This window comes from Sphaerodactylus townsendi, linkage group LG10 (genome assembly GCF_021028975.2).
Source record: "Sphaerodactylus townsendi isolate TG3544 linkage group LG10, MPM_Stown_v2.3, whole genome shotgun sequence".
In the NCBI taxonomy this organism is placed as follows: domain Eukaryota; kingdom Metazoa; phylum Chordata; class Lepidosauria; order Squamata; family Sphaerodactylidae; genus Sphaerodactylus; species Sphaerodactylus townsendi.
The window spans coordinates 1449868-1473946 of record NC_059434.1 but is presented as its reverse complement, the minus strand read 5'-3'; the positions used below and the strand labels follow the sequence as shown (position 1 = coordinate 1473946).

At 45.1% G+C, this 24079-nt stretch overlaps 1 protein-coding gene across 3 annotated transcripts in view; it reads right to left on the bottom strand.

Moving 5' to 3' along the window:
- Nucleotides 1-24079, bottom strand: part of SH3TC1 (SH3 domain and tetratricopeptide repeats 1) — a 94988-nt gene that overhangs the window by 14237 nt on the left and 56672 nt on the right. For 2 of the 3 annotated variants that reach the window (XM_048509715.1, XM_048509718.1), the window contains 4 exons: nucleotides 22925-23075; nucleotides 18384-18506; nucleotides 17872-18022; nucleotides 7482-7678 (listed from right to left, as the gene is read on the bottom strand). In XM_048509715.1, coding sequence (XP_048365672.1) covers nucleotides 7482-7678; nucleotides 17872-18022; nucleotides 18384-18506; nucleotides 22925-23075 — 622 coding nt within the window. The remainder of the gene's footprint in view (nucleotides 1-7481; nucleotides 7679-17871; nucleotides 18023-18383; nucleotides 18507-22924; nucleotides 23076-24079) is intronic. The other variant, XM_048509717.1, reaches the window with a different exon arrangement.

The following is a 24079-nucleotide window of genomic DNA, read 5'->3' as shown; positions in this document are numbered from 1 at the left end:
CTACCAAAAATCTCAGAGACGTGCATAGATTTTCTAAACTAGGCAAAAGATTTGTGGGACCTTTTCAGATTACTAAAGTGATTAATGATGTCACTGCCCGATTGGATTTGCCTAACTCTCTTAGTAACATTCATCCTGTCTTCCATTCCAGTTTACTCAAGGAGGCTCCCGTTTCAGATGACTGGCACGACCCGCCGGAGAGGCCCCCACCGACTATTATTGAGGGCCACAAGCATTACGAAATTGACGCCATCCTGGACTCTCGCTTTAATCGCAAACGCTTACAATATTTAGTCTCTTGGGTGGGGTATTCCTCTGGGTATAATCAATGGGTTTATTCCGAAAATATTGACGCCCCCGCCCTTATTTCTGCTTTCCACCGCGCCTTTCCGCACAAACCTGGGGGGGAGGGGTCTTCTTTAAGGGAGGCAGAGTGTAAAGGATTCAATGGTGTTGATGAGAGGGGCAGCCGCCTGGCCTTGACTACATTCCACAGCCCGGGCGATGGGCCAGCTTCTCTGGCGGAGACCTTATCTCTGCGAGGGAGATGAGACCTCCGTTCCCATGGGAATCCGGGAGGGGGGATGGGATGGACAGAGTTATAACCTGTGTTTCTGGCGGGAGATCTTATTCCTGCCACTGCGTGTACTTGAGCTTTCTAAGATGTCTGAATAAACGGTCTTTTACACCAAAGAGCCTTTTATTTCTGCTTCTATGGAATTCCTTACACCTAACAGCCGGGTCCCACTCCCAAGGTGACATCTCTTCAGATGTCATGGAGAATGAATGTCTTGGGGATGGAGGGTGCCAGTCTGAAGTGTGGGAAGATGCTCCCTTAGACCCCTTCCTTAGCTGGTGATCAGCCATCCTCTCATACTGAGGTTATCCCTCGTGGAGGTGGGGGGCTCCTCGTAGTGCGTGATTCGATCATTAGAAATGTAGAGAGTTGGGTTTGTGAGAGGCGTGATGACCGCATGGTGACTTGCCTGCCTGGTGCGAAGGTTGCGGATATCACGCTTCGTCTAGATAGGCTTTTAGACAGTGCTGGGGTGGAGTCAGCAGTTGTGGTCCACATTGGCACCAACGACACTGGGAAATGTAGCCGGGAGGTTCTGGAAGCTAAATTTAGGCTGCTAGGTAACAGGTTGAAGTCCAGGACCCCCAAGGTGGCATTCTCAGAAATGCTACCTGTTCCACGCGCAGGGTGAGCTAGGCAAGCGGAGATACAGGGTCTCAATGCGTGGATGAGAAAGTGGTGTAAGGCAGAGGGTTTCAGATTTGTCAGGAACTGGGGAATCTTTTGGGACAAAGCAGGCCTGTACAAAAGGGATGGGCTTCATCTTAAGAACATGAGAACATAAGAACTAGCCTGCTGGATCAGACCAGAGTCCATCTAGTCCAGCATTCTGCTACTCTCAGTGGCCCACCAGGTGCCTTTGGGAGCTCACATGCAGGATGTGAAAGCAATGGCCTTCTGCTGCTGCTGCTCCTGAGCACCTGGTCTGCTAAGGCATTTGCACAATCTGGAGATGCAAGTGAGGATCAAGATTGTTGTAGCCAAAGATTGACTTCTCTCTCCATGAAATCTGTCCAAGCCCTTTTTAAAGCTATCCAGGTTAGTGGCCATCACCACCTCCTGTGGCAGCATATTCCAAACACCAATCACACGCTAAGTGGAAGAAGTGTTTTCCTTTATTAGTCCTAATTCTTCCCCCCCAGCATTTTTCTGCAATGAATGCCCCTGGTTCTAGTATTGTGAGAAAGAGAGAAAAAATTCCTCTCTTGTCAACATTTTCTACCCCCATGCATAATTTTATAGACTTCTTAGTCATATCCCCTCAGACGTCTCCTCTCCAAACTAAAGAGTCCCAAACGCTGCAGCCTCTCCTCATAAGGGGAAGGCTGCGCTCCAACTCCTTCAATCATCCCTTGTTAGCCCTTCTCTGCAAATCTCTTTTTTCTATCTTCTTTGATAATATCCTTTTTTGAGATGTGTATACCAGAACTGGAACACAGATACTCCAAGTCGCGGCTCGCACCATGGCTATTTTATATATAAGTGGGCATGACAATCTCTTGCAGTTTTTATGTCTCAATTCCTTTCCCTAATATATCCCCAGCATAGAGTTTGCCTTTTGACAGCTGCCATGCATTGAGTTGACATTCCTGCATGGAGACTATCAACTAAGATCATGTTCAAATCCCCTTTCCTGGTCTGTGACTGATAAAGCACTTCGACCCTCTGTAGCGTGTTATGTGAAGTTCTGGATTTTTTGCTCCCTATGTGCACTCACTCTTTACATTTTTGGATACACACTGAACTGCACTCTTGCCATTTCTTAGCCCACTCCACCTAATTTATCATAGGGTCTGCTTGGAGCTCTTCAAGAATCTTTTGTGGTTCTCACCACCCTACATAATTTGGGTATCATCTGCAAACTTGGCAACCCACACTACTCCACTCCCTACTTCCAGGTCATTTATGAATAAGTTAAAGAGCACTGGGTCCCAATCATCGGGATCCTTGGGGGACACCGCTCCCTACATCTCTCCATACTCGTCAGAGAGAACTTCCCATTTTATACCCACCCTTTGTTTCCCTGTTCCTCAACCAGTTTTTAATCCATAGGAGGACTTCCCCTCTTATTCCTTCATTGCTCAGTTTTCTCAACAGTCTCTGGGTGAGGAACTTTGTCAAAGCAAGCCTTTTGCAAATCCCAAGCATAGACAATGTCCACTTGGTTCCCCCTTATCCACATGTCTGTTTACACCCTCAAAATAGAATCCCTCTTCTTAGTAAAGTTTGTAAGACAGGACTTGCTCTCTACAAAAGCCATGCTGACTCTTTCCTCAGCAGGTCTCTTGCTTTTCTACATGTTTAATAATTTTATCTTTAATGATAGATTCTACTAATTTACCAGGAACAGATGTCAAACTGACTGGCCTGTAATTTCCTGGGTCCCCCTTAGACCCTTTCTTAAAGATTGGTGTGACATTGGCCATCTTCCAGTCTTCAGGGATGGAGCCTGATCTTAACCAAAGAGGAACCAGGCTGCTGGCGCTCAACATTAAAAAGGTGGCAGAATAGCTTTTAAACTGATCCTTGGGGGAAAGCCAACAGGAGCTGAGGTGACTTTGGTTCGGAATACAGTATTTATGGGGATGCAGACAGAGGGAGGTTTTTCTAAATCAACCACATACAAGCAAGGAACATAGCAATGTGCATGTTACAAGGGATAGTGTCTACAAAAGACTTGAGGGTAAAGCACATAAATCCCAGGTTAAGGACAAAGACAGGGTATACAGGTGTCTCTATGCTAATAGTAGAAGCATTCACCTAAAATGGGGGAGCTAGAGTACAGAGTTTCTTGAAGGAGGACTTTGATATAGTGGGCATTACAGAGACATGGTGGAATGAGGAGAACCAGTGGGATGCTGTTATCCCAGGTTACAGGCTCCACAGGAAGGATAGGACAGGTCGCATTGGGGGTGGAGTTGTCCTTTACATAAAAGAGAGCATAGTGTCACATAAAATAGACAATGCAAGGGAGCTGGTTCCCCTACAGAATCACTGTGGATATCATTACCAGGGGTGAAGGACAGTTTAATATTAGGAATATATTATCGTCCCCCTGACCAAAGTGCACAAGAGGATTCTGAGATGGAAAAAGAAATTAGAGAGGCCAACAAAAACAAAAATGTAGTGGTAATGGGTGATTTTAGCTATCCCCAAATAAACTGGAAAAAATGCATGTTCAGGTCATAGTAAGGAGAGAGCATTCCTGGATATGCTAAATGACTGTGGCTTAGAGCAGATGGTTGTGGAACCAACCAGGGGAGAGGTGATCCTAGATCTAATTCTATGTGGGACCCAGGACCTGGTGCAGGAAGTCAGTGTTGTTGAGCTGATAGGGAACAGTGACCACAATGCTGTCAGAATCAGTATCTCTGAATGCGAACAAATGACAACTACTAATGTAGTTACATTCGCCTTCAGAAAGGGAAATTTCTCAAAGATGAGGGGGATAGTGCGCAGGAAGCTGAAAGGGAAAATCAAAAGAGTCAAAACTGTCCAAGATGCTTGGAGGTTATTTAAAAACACAGTAATAAAAGCTCTGCTGGAATGTGTTCCGCAGATTAGGAAAGGTAGCACCCAGTCCAAAAGAAAGCCACCTGTCAGAATCCCCAAAACACACACAAACCCCACATGGTGGGTCAGTAAAAGTTAAAATCCGCTGGGACCACTTTACAGATGGATCATGTTCCATAAGCCAAGAGAGCCCCGGAATCACAGGATACTGAGAAATGGTCGCAATAATGAAGCTGCGACGTTCCCAATGTCCTTTACAGCTAGCCAGAATCTTGGGTGTGTGAGAAGTGATGGGACCACCACCCATTGGACTGCAGTCCATCTGGTCAAACTAATGGTCTCTGTCAGAGTGACTGGCTGTATTTTTAAAGCCTCCACCAACCAAGGATGAATTAAACAATGAGAACAGCCAGTATCCACCAGGGCCTGAACCAGCAACTTCGGGCAGCCAGGGCCATTAGTGAGCACAAGAGGAAGAATTATAGGGTCACTCACCCGCTCTGGCTGTGGGGGCTCCCACAGAACTGGCTGATCGCCTCCTACAGAGGAGGCAGCGGCTGCTCGAGCACCCCCCTTCTGCTGCGGCTTACTAGGCTTGCCCGGCTTGGCAACAGGAGTAGAGGTGATGGGAGGGGGTGCTCGCTTGGCCAGGCAGGAGGATGCGTGGCGCCCACTCAGCCCCACAATAGAGACCCAGATAAGAGTTGAGGACGGCGGGCGCAGGCGCATTTTCCTCCTCTCGAGCGAAAAGTTGACAGCTTCATCCGGTGGAGTCAGGGGCGAACAGATTTCGGGCTGGGTGCACCCCCCTTACGTGACTGGACCACCGGAGTTCTTCTTCCCGGAACCCGATACTTCCCAAAGTGGTTGCTGCGCTTCTCCACGCATCCGCTTTGGCAGGTACCCGGCAAGTGTACAATCCACGCCATCCCAGGGTCTGAGGGTGCCCCATCCATCCCATTGTTTCCAATGGAGGCTTTCAATAGGAGATGGTGGGGTACACCTTTGGAGGGTCCATAACTTTGGACCTCTCTGAACCAAACTTCACCAAACCTAGGTGGTAATTTCATTAGGAGAGACTCCTAAAAGATACCCTTTGAAAGTTAGTGCTTCTAGCCCCCCCAACAGTTGCACCCCTGACATCAGGCACCCCCCAAATTTCAGAGATTCTCCTTTTAAATCCACCTCTTATCGCAGGAATTTAAAGGGAGAATCTGGAGGTCCTCAGTTTAGAAAGAAGAAGAAGAGTTTGGATTTATATCCCCCTCTTTCCCTCCCTTAGGAGACTCCAAAGGGAGCTTATGTAATCTTTTGCCCTTGCTCCACTCACAACAAAACACCCTGTGAGGTGGGTGGGCTGAGAGAGCTCCGAAAAGCTGTGACTAGCCCAAAGTCACCCAGCTGGCATGTGTGGGAGTGCACATTGGTGCTAATCTGAGTTCCCCAGATAAGCCTCCCACAGCTCAGAAGTGGCAGAGCAGGGAATCAAACCCGGTTCCTCTCCAGAATAGAATGCACCTGCTTCTTTAACCACTCACGCCCACTGCCATTGAAAGTGATGCTGTTTCAGGGTGGGGATAATCCACTCCAAAACAGCATCACTTTCAATGTTGTTCAACTGGGGACCCCAGATTCTCCCTTTAAGGTGGATTTAAAAGGAGAATTTGGGCTCTCTAGTTTAAACACCATTGAAAAGTGATGCTGTTTGGGGTGGATTCCCAGATCACAGTGGGCTGCTGGGCGCATGAAACTCAGATTTTGCACCAGGCTCCATTTTCTCTCTATGCCTCTGCACAGAGGGGAGTGGCAGGGCAGGGCAGGGGCAGGGGAGTCTGCTATCCCCGACCTCAGAGAGCTGCTCTTATAAGTGCTAGGCCAGGGGCAGGGCTTGGGGAGGTGTGGCCATGCCCTAGGGGCGGGTGGGGGTGTCGCCCCCCGAATCCCCCCCCATTAAAAAAAAATCTTCATACCTACGTCCCTGGATAAACTAAATGCTACCAAATGCTGGCCCAGACTGCATTCACCCAAGAGTTCTTAAAAGAGCTCAAGCATGGAATTGCTGATCTTCTCACTTTAATATGCAACTTATCCCTGAAATCAGGTTCCATCCCTGAAGACTGGAAGATGGCCAATGTCACACCAATCTTTAAGAAAAAATCTAGGGAGGACCCGGGAAATTACAGGCCAGTCAGTTTGACATCTGTTCCTGGTAAATTAGTAGAATCTATCATTAAAGATAAAATTATTAAACATGTAGAAAAGCAAGACCTGCTGAGAAATGGCTTTTGCAGAGGCTTTTGCAGAGGCAAATCCTGTTTTACAAACTTACTAGAGTTCTTTGAGGGTGTAAACAGGCATGTGGATAAGGGGATCCAGTGGACATTGTCTACTTGGATTTCCAAAAGGCTTTTGACAAAGTTCCTCACCAGAGATTATTGAGAAAACTCAGCAATCAAGGAATAAGAGGGGAAGTCCTCCTAAGGATTAAAAACTGGTTGAGAAACAGGAAGCAAAGAGTGGGTGTAAATGGGAAATTCTCAAACAATGGAAACTCCTGCTATGCCTTGGCTCTAAGCAACACACAACTAACCAAATAAATTGGAGATGTTAATTTAACAATTGTATGAAAAGTAAATAAAGGTGAAAGTGAGTCAAATAACATGACAATAGACCACTATGAACCACTATGAACAACAAGTGACATACAAGATGGCCTAACGAAAAACATAACTGTCCTGAAAGCATAGACGAGAACCACTTAGAAAAATGTCCACATGAAGGAGGAGGAAAGTCCTGGCGCTCCAAGCCTCAACACAGGTGAATTCTAATTTTTCAAGTGCTTTTTATAGGAAACAGGTAAGTCCTCGGGATTCCAGCACAATATGGAAGCAGTCAAGTATAGATTCTTGCATTATATCAAGGGGAAAAAGTATGGGGTCTTCACCCATTTCGCAGCGGCAAAGCTGCTTCATCAGCAACACTTTTTAAAATGGTAGTAATGCTTGTTCTTGTTGGGAGAAGCCATATCAAACCTAATTTTTAAAATGGCTTGTATAAGAATCCCAATGTTTACTGGGCTAAGCTTGTGCAGATATCATCTTGTCAAGTGCATCATCTGATACCAACCAGGAAACAAAGTGATTGGTTCTATTAATTAAGGTAGTCCTCACAAGCCTTTTCTAATGCAGAATAACAGGAACCGGCCACCCACTGGGGCAGGACTGCATATTACAGCTTAAACCTGAGAGCCCTTTCTTAAAAACATACATTCTAATCCAAGTGATGGAAAAATGTTCACATTCAAGTACTGAATCATTCATATTACATTTTAGCCCACTTTTCTCCCGAGTAAAAGCAGGACCGAAATATCAGTTCCCTTCTGGTGCCTCACCTTCAGCTCATAGAAAATGATGTCTCCGAGGACAAGGTAGACCTGGGCATAGTACAAAGCTTCCTCGTCATATTCCAGAGGGGAAGGGCAGAGAGAGAGCGCTTTCAAGTAGAAGTGCTCAGCAAGTTCACTATGCCCCAGATGATGGTGGATGACAGCCAGGCGGTGATAGGACACTCTTTCATTTAACTGCATCCCTAACAAAGGAAACCAAAAAAATCAGAATGTAAACCTTATGGCCCTTTTCAGACTGCCATTCTAAATCAAATGCCACCTGTTGTTGAATCCAAACAGTGATAACAGGGATGGGCGTTCCATAAGGCTCGTTTCAGTCTGTCTATGAGATGTTGTTAAAGGGTTCTGATCATTTCAAACAGTGCCACTGTTTTTTACAGTCTTTTTCCAAATGGTGGTTTTTTTTCAAAACAACAGGCATATCAATGGTGTTGCTGTAGTGCTATAGTGCAAATTTTAGAATTTTTTTTAAAAAGCTGAAAAACAATGCCATGCAGAAAAACAGAAGGGGTCTTTCAGAAGCACTCCAGACAGTTCCAACAGCACAAAGGAACGCAAGAAAGATCTGAAAATGGGAGAAAGCTGTCTTCATAAAAAATGGCCGAGACCCACGATGCTGAAGGGACGCAAAGAGCTTTGTCTGAACAGGTACAAGAAATCTGTTAGTACCGTGTTTCCCCGAATATAAGACAGTGTCTTATATTAATTTTTGCTCCCAAAGATGCGCTATGTCTTATTTTCAGGGGATGTCTTATATTTCTGTATTCTTACAATACATGCTTCCAAACAAGGCATGTTTCCAAACAAAAACTTTGCTATGTCTTACTTTTGGGGGATGCCTTATATTTCACACTTCAGCAAAACCTCTACTATGTCTTATTTTCCGGGGATGTCTTATATTCGGGGAAACAGGGTAGCCAGCAGTACCCCGAAGTCACACATTTATACACATTGTTAAAGATTTGGCTCTGTGAAAGCCCTCCAAAAAGAAAACCAGAGTCCACCTAGTAGTGCTTTCTGTCTCACTCCTCTCCACTGCCAGGATGAACAAATGTCCAGGGGACTAGTAGCAGGCCGCATCTATGCAAGCAATTTGTCCCCATCCTCGGACTTCAATACTAATTATATTATTTTTAGTCTACTAGAGGCCATACTGTTGCACCTTTGTTCCTTATCCCTCTGCAAGGTTGTTCCCAGTGTCCAGACTCTTGTTTGGCATGCTTAATAGTTATTTATTTATTTATTTATTTGCTTGCTTGCTTGTTTTGGAATTATATCCGTCCTATCCCCGAAGGTCTCAGGGTGGGTCACAACGCAATTCAACAGTCCATAAATATTAAAAATATAAATCCACATTTAAAATTAACCCCATTAACAGTTTAAATAATTTAAAACAATTTAAAACAAACACTGAGATGGTAATAACTGAAGACATATATTTGTCCTTCCCACCATCCATCCATCCATCCTTCCCTCCTCCCCGTCCCCCCGAGACTGAAAAAATGTTATAGTCCATTCAGACATTGCGGCTGGCTAGCTGGAAAAGGCCTGGTGGAACAGCCATGTCTTGCAGGCCTTGCGGAATTGACATAGTTGCCGCAGGGACCTGACCTCACCAGGCAGCCTGTTCCACCAGGCCGAAACCTGGAATGTAAAAGCCCTCCCTGGGGCCAGGGATCACCAGGAGGTTCCCCTCTGATGAACCGAGGGGCCTTGTAGGGCAATATGAGGAAATGCTGTCGCATTGTCAGACCTGAGCCATGCTCGGCCTGGCATCTTGCACGTCTGCACCAAGGCCACAGCTGGGTTTGCATTATCATTGCCTAAGGCTGGGAAGGTTTTCTACTGCTTGCTTGTAACTAGCTGAAGAGGCAAACCTCTTTCAGCAGTGGTGTAGGAGCAGCAGTGGCGTAGGAAGTTAAGAGCTCATGTATCTAATCTGGAGGAACTGGGTTTGATTCCCCGCTCTGCCACCTGAGCTGTGGAGGCTTATCTGGGGAATTCAGATTAGCCTGTACACTCCCACATACGCCAGCTGGGTGACCTTGGGCTAGTTACAACTCTTCTGAGCTCTCTCAGCCCCACCCACCTCACAGGGTGTTTGTTGTGAGGGGGGAAGGGCAAGAAGATTGTAAGCCCCTTTGAGTCTCCTGCAGGAGAGAAAGGGGAATATAAATCCAAACTCCTCCTCCTCCTCCTCCTCCTCCTCCTCCTCCTTCATAACAATGCTTCTTTCTCACTGACCTTTCTTATGTTGATGTTTTGGGAATGCGAGGGTGGGGGGAATCTGGGATGAGCCATATGGCAATGTTCAAAAATTTATTGGGGTTCAGGGGACAACGCGCTAGCTTTGGCTTCCTGATCCTTGGGTTGACACAATAAAGCTCCTGAAACTTTCCTGAGTCTTGTTTGCTGATTGGAATAACAGACCCTTTTATACCCATAGATATGCAGGTCCACTGCCACTCAAGGTCTTAAAAGTCAATACCAATACTTTGAAAATGAACTGGAACTTGACTGGCAGCCAGTGTAGCTCTCTAAGAACCAGCGTTATATGATCACGACTGCCTGCCCCAGTAAGCAGCCTTGTGGCTGCATTCTGGACAAGCGTCAATTTCCGGATCAGAGACAAAGGTAAGCCAGTGTAGAGTGAGTTACAGTAGTCCATTCTTGAAGGGATCATTGCATGGATTACTGTGGCAAGGTCAGATTTAGAGAGATATGGAGCCAGCTGCCACACCTGTCTAAGATGGATAAAAGCAGTCTGGGCTGTTCTTGTGATCTGGGCCTCTAGTGATAAGCTGGAGTCCAGAATCATGCCCAGACTCTTCGCTGATGCAGCTAAATTAACAGCTGCACCATCCAGGGTTGGCAGCTGGAAATCCATAGATCTCTCCCTCTGACCAAGCCAGAGAATCTCAGTCTTCGCTGGATGTAACTTCAGCTTGCTCGCTTTCAACCAACCCGCCATGGCTTCAAAACAATGCTGGAGAGCTTCAGGGGCAGAGGCTGGTTGGCCCTCCATCGTAAGGATGACCTAGTTGTCATCGCATATTGATGACACCCAAGCCCAAAGATCCACACCAGCTGAGCAAGGGTTAAGGGCATGTAGATGTTAAATAGTGTCGGGGAGAGGATGGCCCCCTGCGGCACCCCACATTCAATGAGGTGCCACCTGGAGATCTCCACCCCCGACACTACCTGTGACCACTGACCATGAAGAAAGGAGGCCAGCCAAGGAAGAGCTTGCGTATTCCTGCGTCAGCCATGCGGTAGACCAAGAGGTTGTGATCTATAATATCGAACGCTGCAGTCAGATCCAGCAAGACTAGCAGCACCAAACTGCCTCTATCCAGCTGGAGACGGAACTTGTCCATGGTAGCAACCAGCACAGAAGTCGGACCAGAAGGGATCCAGCACCTTTGCATCACCCAGAAATGTCTGAAGATGCTCTGCAACTGCTCTCTCAATTACCTTGCCCAGAAACGACAAATTCAATACTGGATGGTAATGGGATAGATCTAAAGAGGGGTTTTTCAAGAGCAGGCGGACCACTGCCTCTTTCAGCTTCCCTGGAAATTCTCCTTGCTCAAGGAGGAAGTTAACAATTTTCAACAGGGAGTCCCACAACAGGTCCGCACTGGCCTTCACCAACCAGGAGGGGCACGAGTTGAAGAGGCAAGTGGTAGGTTGAACTGCAGCCGGAATTCTGTCAACATTGGTGGGTTCAAGCAGTCTGAAGCAGGCCAAGGGACTTCCAGTTCACATACTATATCAACCGTGGCTACAAGGTCGTGGCAGAAGGATGAGACTTTATCTGTGAAAAAGCTCACAAATGCTCACAGCTAATAGCCAATTCCTCAACTTTTTGACCTCTAGGGAGAGTCATAAGAGACCAAATGATCCTAAACAATTGTGCCGGGCAGGAGCTTGCAGTGGCAATTGAGGTTAATCACCTTAATCGCCTTCTCGTGGGATTTCATAAGCATCTTATATGAGTGCCTTATTCCTTCGTCACGAGTACATCATCACACTCACTCTAGCTGTCTCAGGTCCCGTTTTGTCCTCCTCAGTTCCTCAGTATACCAAGGGACTGCACTGGCATGGGAGTGGAGAGGGCGTTTTGGAGCGACAATCTCGACAGCTTCAGAGAGCCTGGTTTCCCAGTTCTCTACCTCAAGAGAGTTGCCAGCGGGCGGGGACTCCCGCATGGCCTCTTGGAACCGCTCCAGGTCCATCAGCCTATGCGGGTGGGCCCAAATAATTGAGAGTCCAGGTCAGTCCAGTCTGTGGCCTGCAGAGGTATCCACAATGGTTTTTAAAAGTCAAATCTAGCAACTGTTCCCTTGTGTAGATCCTTGAAACCCTGCACGTCTGATTCATGTACAGAGAGGTCTTCTCGCCTGGCTCTTCCACCTGTGCATTTGATGTACATCTGTCTGCAAGCTTTATGCATCAAAAAGTGAGTGGATACAACTGCTTGGAAAGCCTTGCTTTTGAGGAAATGAAGAAAGTGTTGCTTAGAGTCCAGTGGCGCATTCACATATGCAAATTAGCCTTGGGCATTGCTTCCATGTGTTGATGAATGTGCCTATTTGAGTAAGGCTGAATAAGAGCCAAAATGCACATAATGTCTACCATGTGATTTCCACATGACTTGCAGCATGACGCCCTGGAAACTCCATTCGTAAATGCCACAAGGACCTGATTTGGATCAGCACCAGAGATAGAGAAAAATAGTTCCTTTCCTCCAACATCTCATTTTCCCTAACAAAACATTTAGTATTCATGCAACTACCTGTTGAGGCAAATAAAACGGCGCAGGGGAAGGCAGAAAACTCTCTTGCCCCTGCACCTGGGTCCTGACTTGAATTGGACTTGGTGGTCCTTCTGCACTTAGTTCCTCTGGAGAGCTTGCAGTTGGCATTCTGTTGCAAGCCCCACAGCCCTTGCTTGGTAGCTATAATGTGTAGTTTAGATGTGAGGCTTGTAGTGGTAAAGAGTCTAATGCTTTTAAACTCCTGGCCCACGTGAGGTCCATTTGGCCTCAGCAGTGGCCCCAACCTGATGGAACAGCCTCCCTGAGGAGATGAGGGCCCTGTGAGACCTCATGGAGTTCTGCAGGGCCACGAAACTGCGCTGTTCCACTAGGCATTTCATTGAGGCCCGGCTGTTTCATCTATCCTCTGTAGGTATGTGCTGCTCCACTGTAGGTGCAAAGTATTGAGATTGCGCCATCATTTATCGGTCCACCATCTGACCATATTGGTATTTGTTAAATTTTAAATATTTATTAAATTTTTAATTGGACTGTTTTAACTAACTGAATTAATTATATTACAAATCTCTGACACTCAATTTTACGGTCTACGTATGCTGAGACATTTTTATTGTATTGTTGTTGATTTGTAAATTGCCACGAGCCAGTTCTGGGACGGGTGATTTAAAAATGTGAAAAATAAAAACACTGTGTTCTCTTAGGCCCTTTTCAAACTGCCCTGACACGCTGTTTGAGCAGTCAGTTGTTAACAGATTTTTGTGTCATCACTGTCCTTTGAAGGGCCTTCAGCAGCTTAGTCTAGTTCACTATTCTCTGGTAGCCTCTTGATTGGACTACAGTAATGCGCTCTATATGGGGCAGCCCTTGAAGATGATCTGGAAGCTGGAGCCGGTGCAGCATGCAGCAGGTAGGCTGTTAGCCAGCACTTACTGGTTTTGCCATTGTAGGATTATTAGCCAAGAACGTGCTCCTTATCAGGTAGCTCAACCAGCTATTGTTGTAAGATGGTTTTGAAAAGTTACAGATATGGGAAACGGAACTGATCTGGTGCTTCTTCTTCGCAGATGCCCTTTGCTTGTTACCTGCTTAATTTTGGTTAAAAAAATATTAATGGACTAAATTATTCACTCTCCATTAATTATCAATATAAAATCAATGGGTGGTATTATTGTATTATTTTAAATTAGCTAATGTCAAAATTGTAAATAATTGTGCTGTAATAAAAAGATCAAATGGAAGATTCTCTAGAATGGTTTTACTCGTGTCCAAAAGTGTTGTTGAGGCGTCCCTCTCGTTAGGAGATGGGAAAAGGTGCAGAAAAGACAGTCAGGCCCTGAGGCCTCGCTCACATTTTATAGTTGTTCCAGGTGCTGCAGATCATCCACTGTGTTTGTAGAACACATTAGTCGTTCTTCCCCTTTGCTGGTGAGTGCCTGGGGCAATGAATTCCAGGCCAACAGCCTTTTATAATGTCAACATTCAGAGAACAGACTGAACAGCCAGTATGGGAAAGTCCGTGTATGTGTGTATATTAAGTGATGTCAAGTTCCTCCCAACTCACGTGACCCTGTGTCAATCAATGTCCTCCCAAATATCCTATTGTTAACAGCCTTGCTTTGACGTGGCTTCCTCTACAGAGTCAATTATGTTGAGCTTCCTCTTTATCTGCTGCCATCAACCTTCTGTAGAATTATTTTCTTTTCCAGCGCCTCCCTCCTGTCTTCTCATGTCACCAACGTTCAACAGCATCAGTTTAGTCATTCTAGGTTCTAGGGAAAGTTCAGGCTTGATTTGATCTAGAACCCACTGATTTGTCTTTTTGGTCATTCACAGAATCCACAACATACTTCTCCAACACCACATTTCAAATTAATCAATTTTCTTCCTGCCAGCTTTCTTCATTGTCCAACTTTCACATCCATACATAATAATGGGGAATTCTCTGGCATGATTAACCTATGATGGTTGCTAGTGACACATCCTTGCACTCCAAAATCTTTTCTAGCTCCTTCTTAGCTGCCTTTTCCAGTCTCAATCTCCTTATTTTAGTTGATGATGAAATTAAAAAATCTTGGAAAATTAAAGTTGTGTAATTCCCCAGCAGTCAATACTTTTGTCTTGAAGTTCAGCTGCAATTCTGTCGTAACCTTTAGGAACAACCTTCTGTTGTTCCAAGTCTTAATTGTTTTCTGCCAGTAATGTGGTGTCATTTGCATATCTCAAATTGTTAATGTTCCTTCCAGAAGTGCTTACTCAATCGAATCCAGCTTTTTAATGTGTTTTCTTATATGTTTTGCTTAGAGGCAGAAGAGATAGGGATATAAAATATATCCTTGTCTGATACATATAAACCATCCCTATCTCCATATTCTGACCTAACAGCTGCCTCTTGTACACAGTACAGGTTGCACATCAAAAAAAAATCAGATCTTGTGGCACATCCATTTCTTTTAAAACCAACCATAGCTTTTCATGAAACACAAGTTGAATTTCTTCTGAAATTCTCTTTATGCTCCACTAACCAACATAAATTTACAATATGACCTCTTGTGACCCTTTCTTTTCTGAATCCAGCTTGAACATCTGGTATTTCCCGTTACATACATGACAACAGTCTTAGTTAGAAGCTTTAATTCATGTAATTAATGTGTTAATCTGATAGTTACAGAAGTCTTTGCCATCTGTTTTTGATACTGGAATGTAAATTGAGTGTTCCCAGTCTGTGGCCCGCTGTTTTGGTTTCCATATTTTTGGCATTTTTGTTAAGATTTTGATGGACTTTGTTTCTGTTGCTTGGAAGACAGGCCATGCCAAATAGCTAGATTGTTTTTCTTCTTCCTGAATCAGGAAAATTAGAACTAACTCCAGAGAAGGACAGATTCCCAAAAGGAAGATTGTAAATTATCAGGACATGATAAAGAAGCATCTTTTGCACTTTGGCCAGGTGCAAAAAGATAAAGGGATGTTCCATTGTGACCACTGTCAAGGGGCAAAGAGAAGAAACCCTAACTGAGAACTAAGGCAAAGATGGACTTTTTAATGCTTTAGCTTCCAACAATTACTGAACAATGTTGAATTAGGATAAGTTCAGGTTTTAAAGGATAACATGTTTTCTTCCTCTGAAGCAACCAGGTGTACTCTTTTTATTTTGGTTCATTAAACTTTCTTATATTTTGAATGTTTAAAGCCTGATCTTTGTAAACACACACATCACAAGTATTCAGTCTTATCATCCAAAGAGCAGTAAGAGGGAGGGGCAGATTCCTTGAGCACAATAGCTCAAAAGTGAAGCCAATCATATCTGTGCTAGGTAGTACAAATGAAGTGAGAGATACAGAAATTACATGGAACCTTCAAATAGCAACACAGATGTACAAACCTACCTGGCACATGATACTATTAGAGATTTTTGGTGGCAAATTGTACTACACAAAGAGAAATTGATACCCCATTAGAAATATGGGAAAGGGGAATTGCTGGGCAGATATCTGGAAGAGTCATGAAGATTTTATGTTCTTCCAGGACTCAACCAAACAGGGCTGGTAAGTCCATTCCTTCACAGCATTTACAACTAACTACCTGCCCTCGACCCCCAGTAGAAGCTGTGTGCACACAGTAGCTCCTGGTTCTCCCAAATTCAAAGGGAGGAAATGATTCCTTAAAAGGAACGTTGCTCAGATGATGAATCGATATTCTCTTGTGCTGAGGCTATCCCTCTGGGAAATTAGATTATTAACAATGTAGAGGAATAGTTGCATTAATAAAACTGTACTATTTAATTTGTCCATAAGCGATCAGCAGTCTGAAGAAAGAAATGGGTCAACTTGCAGAGGACACCAAATTATTCATACTGAAAGCCTAAGCACATTGCTGAGAGAGACTTCCAGCTGTGTTGACTCTGGCGTGGCAAAATGCGGTTCCCTGTAGGTCAATGGCAGTGAGGAGGTTCCGTGCCTGCTGTTCCCTCAGCGAGCTGCTTCCCATGCAGCAGCGTCCTCCAATGTAATCTTCACTTCTCCAGCCTTCTGAGGGGAGGCAAATGGAGCCATCTGGGGATCACTCATGTAGACTTGTCCCTGGTGGAGGCCGTCCAGCCAATGCTGCATGAAAGGATGGAGGGGGGCTGCTGAGGAAGGGCCCCATTTCTCGGTTCTGCCTGCTCTCCTGCTCTGATGCCGCTGGGATAAAGATCTGCATCTGATATTTTACTTCATGTTTAACTGATGGAGCATCAGCAGACTTGGAGAGTCCACTCTTAAAAGTCTACTGCTCCGATCTCCTAATTTCTGTCTTTCAGAAGGTATATTACGAATTTAGCTGGAGTAAACACAGAAGTCGGGCTTTCTATTAATTAACTAACTGCTGTCTTCAGTTTTTGATTTTATTTAGTGAATTATCTATGATGCTTCAGTCTAGTGACCTGACTGACCTGTATACATTTGTCATGAATTAGTGATTCTTTGTTGACTAATCTACACCTAATACATTGGTTCTTTCTAGTTAAAAAAACTTAACCCACAGACCCAATACCCCCCTAGATATTTACATAGCAGTGGCGTAGTAGGTTAAGAGCTCGTGTATCTAATCTGGAGGAACCGGGTTTGATTCTCAGCTCTGCCGCCTGAGCTGTGGAGGCTTATCTGGGGAATTCAGATTAGCCTGTACACTCACACACATGCCAGCTGGGTGACCTTGGGCTAGTCACAGCTTCTCGGAGCTCTCTCAGCCCCACCCACCTCACAGGGTGTTTGTTGTGAGGGGGGAAGGGCAAGGAGATTGTAAGCCCCTTTGAGTCTCCTGCAGGAGAGAAAGGGGGGATATAAATCCAAACTCTTCTTCTTCTTCTTACATCACACTCCTGTTAGTCTAACCCTCAAAACCAGACTGCTCTCAAAACCTTCCCCAACCCCGTTAGATCTCATCTTTCCCCAGTGCAGTTGCCATTGGCCAGCTTAGAGCACTGCCTTGATTGGCTGATGTGGGGTACATCGCAGCCGCGCCACCCTCGCGCCGCCTGACCTTCGCGAAGCCAGCATTTATTTATTTATTTATTTATTTATTATATTTGTAGACCGCCCCATCCCCTAAGGGCTGGGAAGCGCACTTTCCCGGGAACACCGGCTTGAAGCCGCTGCCGTACGAACGGCAGCGGCTTCAAGGTGCTTACCCCCCCACTCCCTCTTACCCCCCCACTCCCTGCACTTACCTTGCCCCCGGGCCTCCGGCGTGTCGCCGAGGCCTGGGGACACGCCCCCTGCCCTGCAACGCTGGAGCAGGCGCGCAGGGCCGGGGGGGCGTGTCCTCAGGCCTCGGCAACATGCCGGAGGCCCGGGGACATGCCGGGTCGGCTGGGCGACAGCGCTCTGCGGCGCCGTCGTCTCGGCTCTTTCTGGGACCGTCCATGCGGAACTTAGAAGTAAAGTGTCAAACATTAGAATTTTTTTAAAATGTCACTCAGATGGAGGAAAAATCACAGAAGAGGAGAGCCTAAGTAACTTTCAAGTATTGTTCATACAGGTGGTTGTAAATTATCACATTTTAAGTATGGCTAGAGATGTCTGGACTTCCAGACAGGTTTTCATATTTTGCCTTTACCTAAATCAACACTGAGAGTTAGCGATGCTTGTGCATATCCCAGACATTCCTCATAATCCTTTAACGTTAACAGCAATCCCACCAGTTTGTTGCAGAGGCGGAGCTCAGCATTTCTGTTTCGGATCTTAACAGCAAGAGGTAGAGCCTTATCCTAAAATGAGAGTGAGCACAAAATCATTATTTTGACAGGCTCTGAAAACATATTTCCATATCTCAGGTACTCGGAATGCCCTGACCATGAAAACAGAGGTGGACATCTATTTGCATTTTCTTTGGGCATGCCCCACTGATGGGACTCTCAGTCGCCATCTTTCAGGCGGCTTTACCTGAGCTTCGGGTTGCTCAGTGTGCATTTTCTTGCATTAAGCCACCATGAATGCCAAAGATACAAGATGGCAGCATATTCAGTTCTGTGAACAAATCAGTACTAGAGGGACTGGATTTTGTTGTATGCACTCTTGTCAAAATCTATCCAACTGGAGGGTGAAGGAAAAATAATAAAGAACACCAACCCTGTAGAAGGACAATGCTTTTCCCTTTTCCCAGTTTCCATTAAAAAATATGTCTCCAGAAGCTTCAAATAAATCCATTTCTAAGTTAGGATCCTGAGTGCAGGCAGCAGCATTTTGGGCAGCCTAGAGAGATACGTTTGCAATTAATACAAAGTTACCAGCTCGAACAGACATAACATAATTCAATACTGTTTTAATTCCCTTGTGCCATGTATAATCATGCCATATAGAGCCAGAAGTGTTGCTAGCAACTGCATCCTTTAGCACCCCAAAGTCACACATTTAAATTATGGTTCCCTCTTCTCTGTTATGAAGCAAACATTACATTGGATATTTCTTCATTCAGCAGCCCTGTCTTCCTTGAAGAATTAAAATTAAGAATTGGGAGCAAGCAGCATTCTCCCACTAATTACAAACAAAATTGAGGAAATTGACGTTTCTACTGAATCTTTGGGTATGTTGTCCCTTGCTGAAGCCTATAATAGTTTGAAAAAAAAGTCTATTAGAATCTCAAAACCTATTTGCAGCAGCATCCAGAACACATTCACCCCTTAGCTCAGGGGTAGGGAACCTGCGGCTCTCCAGATGTTCAGGAACTACAATTCCCATCAGCCCCTGCCAGAATGGCCAATTGGCCATGCTGACTGGGGCTGATGGGAATTGTAGTTCCTGAACATCTGGAGAGCCGCAGGTTCCCTACCCCTGCCTTAGCTCCTGAATACCTTTCAAACAGGGATGCATAGCAGATTATATATGCTCCATAATGCCTTAGAAGAGTCATATCAATGGCAAGGTTTTGCCCTCAGCGCTGCCATATGGTAGATTTTTTAAAAATAGAGGGTGCAAAGAGATTCTGCTTCTGTAATTCAAATCAACTGGAAACTTTAGCCCACTCCCTCTTCCATTGCACTAAGTGTGAGGGACTAAGGGGGAAATATGCAAATGCTCTTCTCTGTGACAGGATATCAGATGCTCAAAAGATCTTATGCTTGCTAAATAATTCTGATCCTGTAGTTTGTGAATTGGTGACCAAGTTTTTACTAGAAATTATATATCCTTAAAGGATAGCTCTGTTCTTTTTAATTTGTTATTAAGAGCTTCTCTATTGTTTTATTTGGGGATTGTTTTAATTTTGTTTTTTGTATCCTACCTGTATTGTCCTATAGGCCAATAAAGGCTTGGTTGGTTAGAGCAAGTCGTATAGCTGCAGAGCTCCTGGGATTCTTTAATGTTATGACAATTACAGTCTATTAGAATGTACTAATTTTATCACCATTCAGTAGAATAGGAAGAAACTGCCATGCAACCCTACATGTGGCTGGAACAATTACAAGAAACATCGGAAAGAACACCACCTGGCCAATGGAGGAAGACATTGACCCCCCCCCGAGCTCCCTGGAACATCAGCTACCTACCCAGGGTGTACTCACCCAGTGGGAGTGGGAATGTGGGAGCTCAAGGTGGCAGTGGCAACAGAGGCTGAGCTCTCCTGAAAACCTGCTAGCTGCCCGGGACATACTCTCCTACCAGGAGTAAGAATACGAGATCCCAACGTGGTGGCAGCAACAGAAGAGACCAAAATGGTGACAGTGGGGCTGATGTCACAAGTGGAAGTGTAGAGCCCTGTCCAAGCCACAGAGACTCAGTGGAGGCGACTGAGCTGAGTCAACGGTAATAGCAGGAGAGCAGCAGCAGTGACAGTGACGGAACAAAAGTTGGAGGCTGAAACAACTGAACGAGCAGAGAATTGAGGACAACAGTTGGGCCAAGCAGAGAAGGCTATTTTAGATCTGCTCTTAACCAACAATGATAATCTGATTAATGGGGTGGAAGCAGTAGGGTCCTTAGGTGGGAGTGACCATTTTCTCCTGGAGTTTGTTATACAAGGGGAAAGGGGATGCCAAGTCTAGTCAGGCACACATTCTAGACATTAAATTTATTTCAGTAAACTTAAGAAACTACTAGGTGTGATCTCATGGTTAAGAATACTAAAAGAGAAGGGAGTACAAGATGGATGGGAGATCTTAAAAATGAGATCTTAAAGGCACAATTTCGAACAGTTCCAATTAGGAGGAAAAATGGGAGGTGTCTAAAGAAACCAGGATGGATGTCTAAAGAACTCTCAAATGAGCTAAGATATAAAAGGGACATGTACAAGAAATGAAAAGGGGGAAATTACTAAAGAGGAATTCAAACAAATAGTCAAGAAATGTAGGGAGAAAAGCTAAAGCTCACAATGAGCTCAGACTTGTAAGAGATGTTAAAAACAATTAAAAGGGTTGTTTTGGTTAAGGAAGAAAAAGGATATGATAGGGTCACTGGGTGCAGAAGATGGTGAAATTCTAACAAGGGACAGAGAAAAGGCAGAACTACTTTTTTCTCAAAAGTAGGGGAAATTCAGGCAGAATAAATGAAGAGTTAGTACATGAATACCTGAATACTTTAAATGAATTCAAATCTCCAAGGCCTGATGAACTATCGGTACATCCCAGGGTACTAAAAGAACTGGGAGAAGTAATCTCAAAACCGCTTGCTATAATCTTTGAGAACTGCTGGAGAACAGAGAAGTCGCAGCAGACTGGAGGAGAGCTAATGTTGTCCCCATCTTCAAAAGGGGGGGAAAGAGGACCCGAACAACTACCACCCAGTCAGCCTGACATCATTACCAGGAAAGATTCTAGAGCAGATCATTAAGGAGACAGTCAGTAAGCACTTGAAGGGAAATAATGTGATCACTGAAAATCAACACGGGTTTCTCAAAAACAAGTAATGCCAGACTAATATTATCTCCTTTTTTTTGATAGAATGACAAACTTGGTAGATGAAAGGAATGTTGTGGATGTAGCATATCTTGATTTTAGTAAGGCCTTTGACAAGGTGCTCCATGATATTCTTGTGAGTAAGCTGGAAAGATGTGGACTAGACAATGCAACTGTTAGATGGATTTGTAATTGGTTGACTGGCTGAACACAAAGAGTGCTCATCAATGGCTCATTTTCATCCAGGAGAGAAGTGACTAGTGGGGTGCCACAAGGTTCTGTCCTGGGCCCAGTGCTATTCAATATCTTTATCGATGACTTGGATGATGGAATAAAGGACATGCTAATCAAATTTGCAGATGACACCAAAATTGGAGGGGTAGCTAATACCCCAGAGGACAGAGTAAGAATTAAAAATGACCTGGACAAATTAGAGAGCTGGGCCAAAAGAAACAAAATGAATTTCAACAAAAATAAATGTAAGATTCTACACTTAGGCAGAAAAAATGAAACGCACAGATGTAGGATGCGTGTCACCTGGCTTGACAACACTACATGTGAAATGGATCTGGAAGCCTTAGTAGACCACAAACTAAACACGAGTCAGCAGTGTGAGGTAGTGGTCAAGAAAGCCAATGCAATTCTGGGCTGTATCAATAGGAGTATAGTGTCTAGATTGAGGGATGTAATTGTACCTCTCTATTCTGCATTGGTTGGACCTCACCTGGAATATTGTGTACAGTTCTGGGCACCGCAATTCAAGAAGGATATTGACAAGCTGAAATGGGTTTAGAGGAGGGCAACCAAAACGGTCAAATGTCTAGAATTCATGCCCTACAAGGAGAGTTTTAGGGAGCTGGGGATGTTCAGTTTGGTGAAGAGAAGGTTAAGAGGTGACATGATACCCCAGTTTTGATATTTGATGTCATTTTGGTGAGTGAGCAAGCTTGTTTTCTGCTGCTCCAGAGACCAGGAGTAATGGGTTCAAAGTAAAGGAAAAGAGATTCCACCTAAACATCAGGAAAAACTTCCTGACAGTTAAGGACTGTTCAACAGTGGAATGCACCACCTCGGTTGTGGAGTCTCCTTCTTTGGAGGTTTTTAAACAGAGGCTGGATGAACATATGTCGGGAGCGCTTTGATTGTGTGTTCCTGCATTGCAGGGGGTTGGACTGGATGGCCCCTGGGGTCTCTTCCATCTCTATGATTCTATGATCCCCCCCCCCCCAAGCATTTACCCTCTGCTCTAATCAAGCTGATTACCATGTGCATGCTACTTTTGCACCCTTCCCGTCATTCTTTACAACTGGCTGTTGTGGGTTTTCCAGGCCAAGTGACTCTGGTATGGTCGGTTCTGCTCCCAATGTTTCACCCGCATCTGTGGCTGGCATCTTCCTCATAAATCACCAAATGGGCCGAGGTCCCCCAGTGAGAACGACACACACACACACACACACACACACACACACACACACACACACACACACACACACACACACACACACACACACACACACACACACACACACACCAGTGCCCCCAATTGCATGGCCCCGCACTACCCACTTGGCCTACCATCACTCTTGGCATTTTTCAGACCCGCACATTCAAGATTCTTAGTGCAACTGTTTTCCCTTTCCTTTAACCAGAGCAACATGGCATGAAATCATTGACCTACACCATATATTTAAACTCTCTGACTTCCAGTTAATCCAGTTATTTCCAGTACTTCACAATATCCACATAATTACAATTTAACTCCAAAGACATAATCAATCTTACCTGAATATAAAGATCTATTAGCTCATTCTGCCGCAACATATAATATATTTTTCCTGCCTGAAGCCAGGCGTGGGCTTCCTTTGCTTTTGCCTGAAGATCAATGAACAGTCCAAGGCTTCGTTTGGTGTATTCCAGGGCTGATCTGTATGTCCTAAAGAAATCAGTCTCGGTCAGTGCCACAGTGCCACAGGCACTCTTTTCTCAGCCTCCCTGAAGCCCATTCAGCCCACAGACTTGCAGTGGAGGCTGCTTTCAAAGCAACTTAAAAGAAAATTGGCACATCCACCCTCCACTGGCCAATCAGGACCCTTGCTGGCAAAAGCCCCAACTGGCCCTGCTCACTTTCTAAAAACACTGGTAGTGGGCACTATGAGGCCCACCAGCATCACATTGTGGACTCCTGGGTTAAAGTGTCAGATTAGACTCTGAAAGATGCAGGTTCAAATCCCCATTCTGTCATAGAAAGTGGGATTGGCTGGGTGTAAGGCTGAACTCCACTCAGACAAAGTCAACATAAAACAAAGAACTTTATTGATTTGGGTCGCCCCAGCTACAGGGTGCTGGAACTGAGGATTCTTGTCCTCAATTCCAGCATTTATTCTAGTTACAAAAACAGACAGCAACCAATCAGCTTTTTCCCTCCCCCCCAGTTCCTGGTCTCTCATTGGTCAGACGGAGCTACACAGTTTCGTTTTGCCGTAGCTCCCCAGCTCGGTTTCCCGCTCTAACGCAAAAAGGCGGGAGCTGGTGATTGCTGGGAATTGTAGTCCTGACATCCCGCTCCTTCTAAGACCCCCCCCCCCAACCCGGCCTGTCCGGGTAGGCATGGTGAAATGCCCTCACCAGCCATGGGGCCGATACATATTGTCTGGAAACCCACTCATTAAATCCAGGGGGGAGGTCCTTCCACGCGACCAGGTACTGCAGTCGTCCTCTGTGGAGGCAGAAGTCAATTATAGTGCTTATCTCTTGGTGAAGCTCACCATTAACCTTGTACAGAGTAGCTGGAGGGAGAGCTGGGTGCCAAGCATCCAAAGGGGCAGCCTTTTTCAATAGACTATAATGGAAAACCGGGTGGATGTGTTTAAAGGTTTTTGGAAGTTCGAGTTCAACAGCCACCGGATTAATCACCCAGGAGACATGAAAGGGACCAAT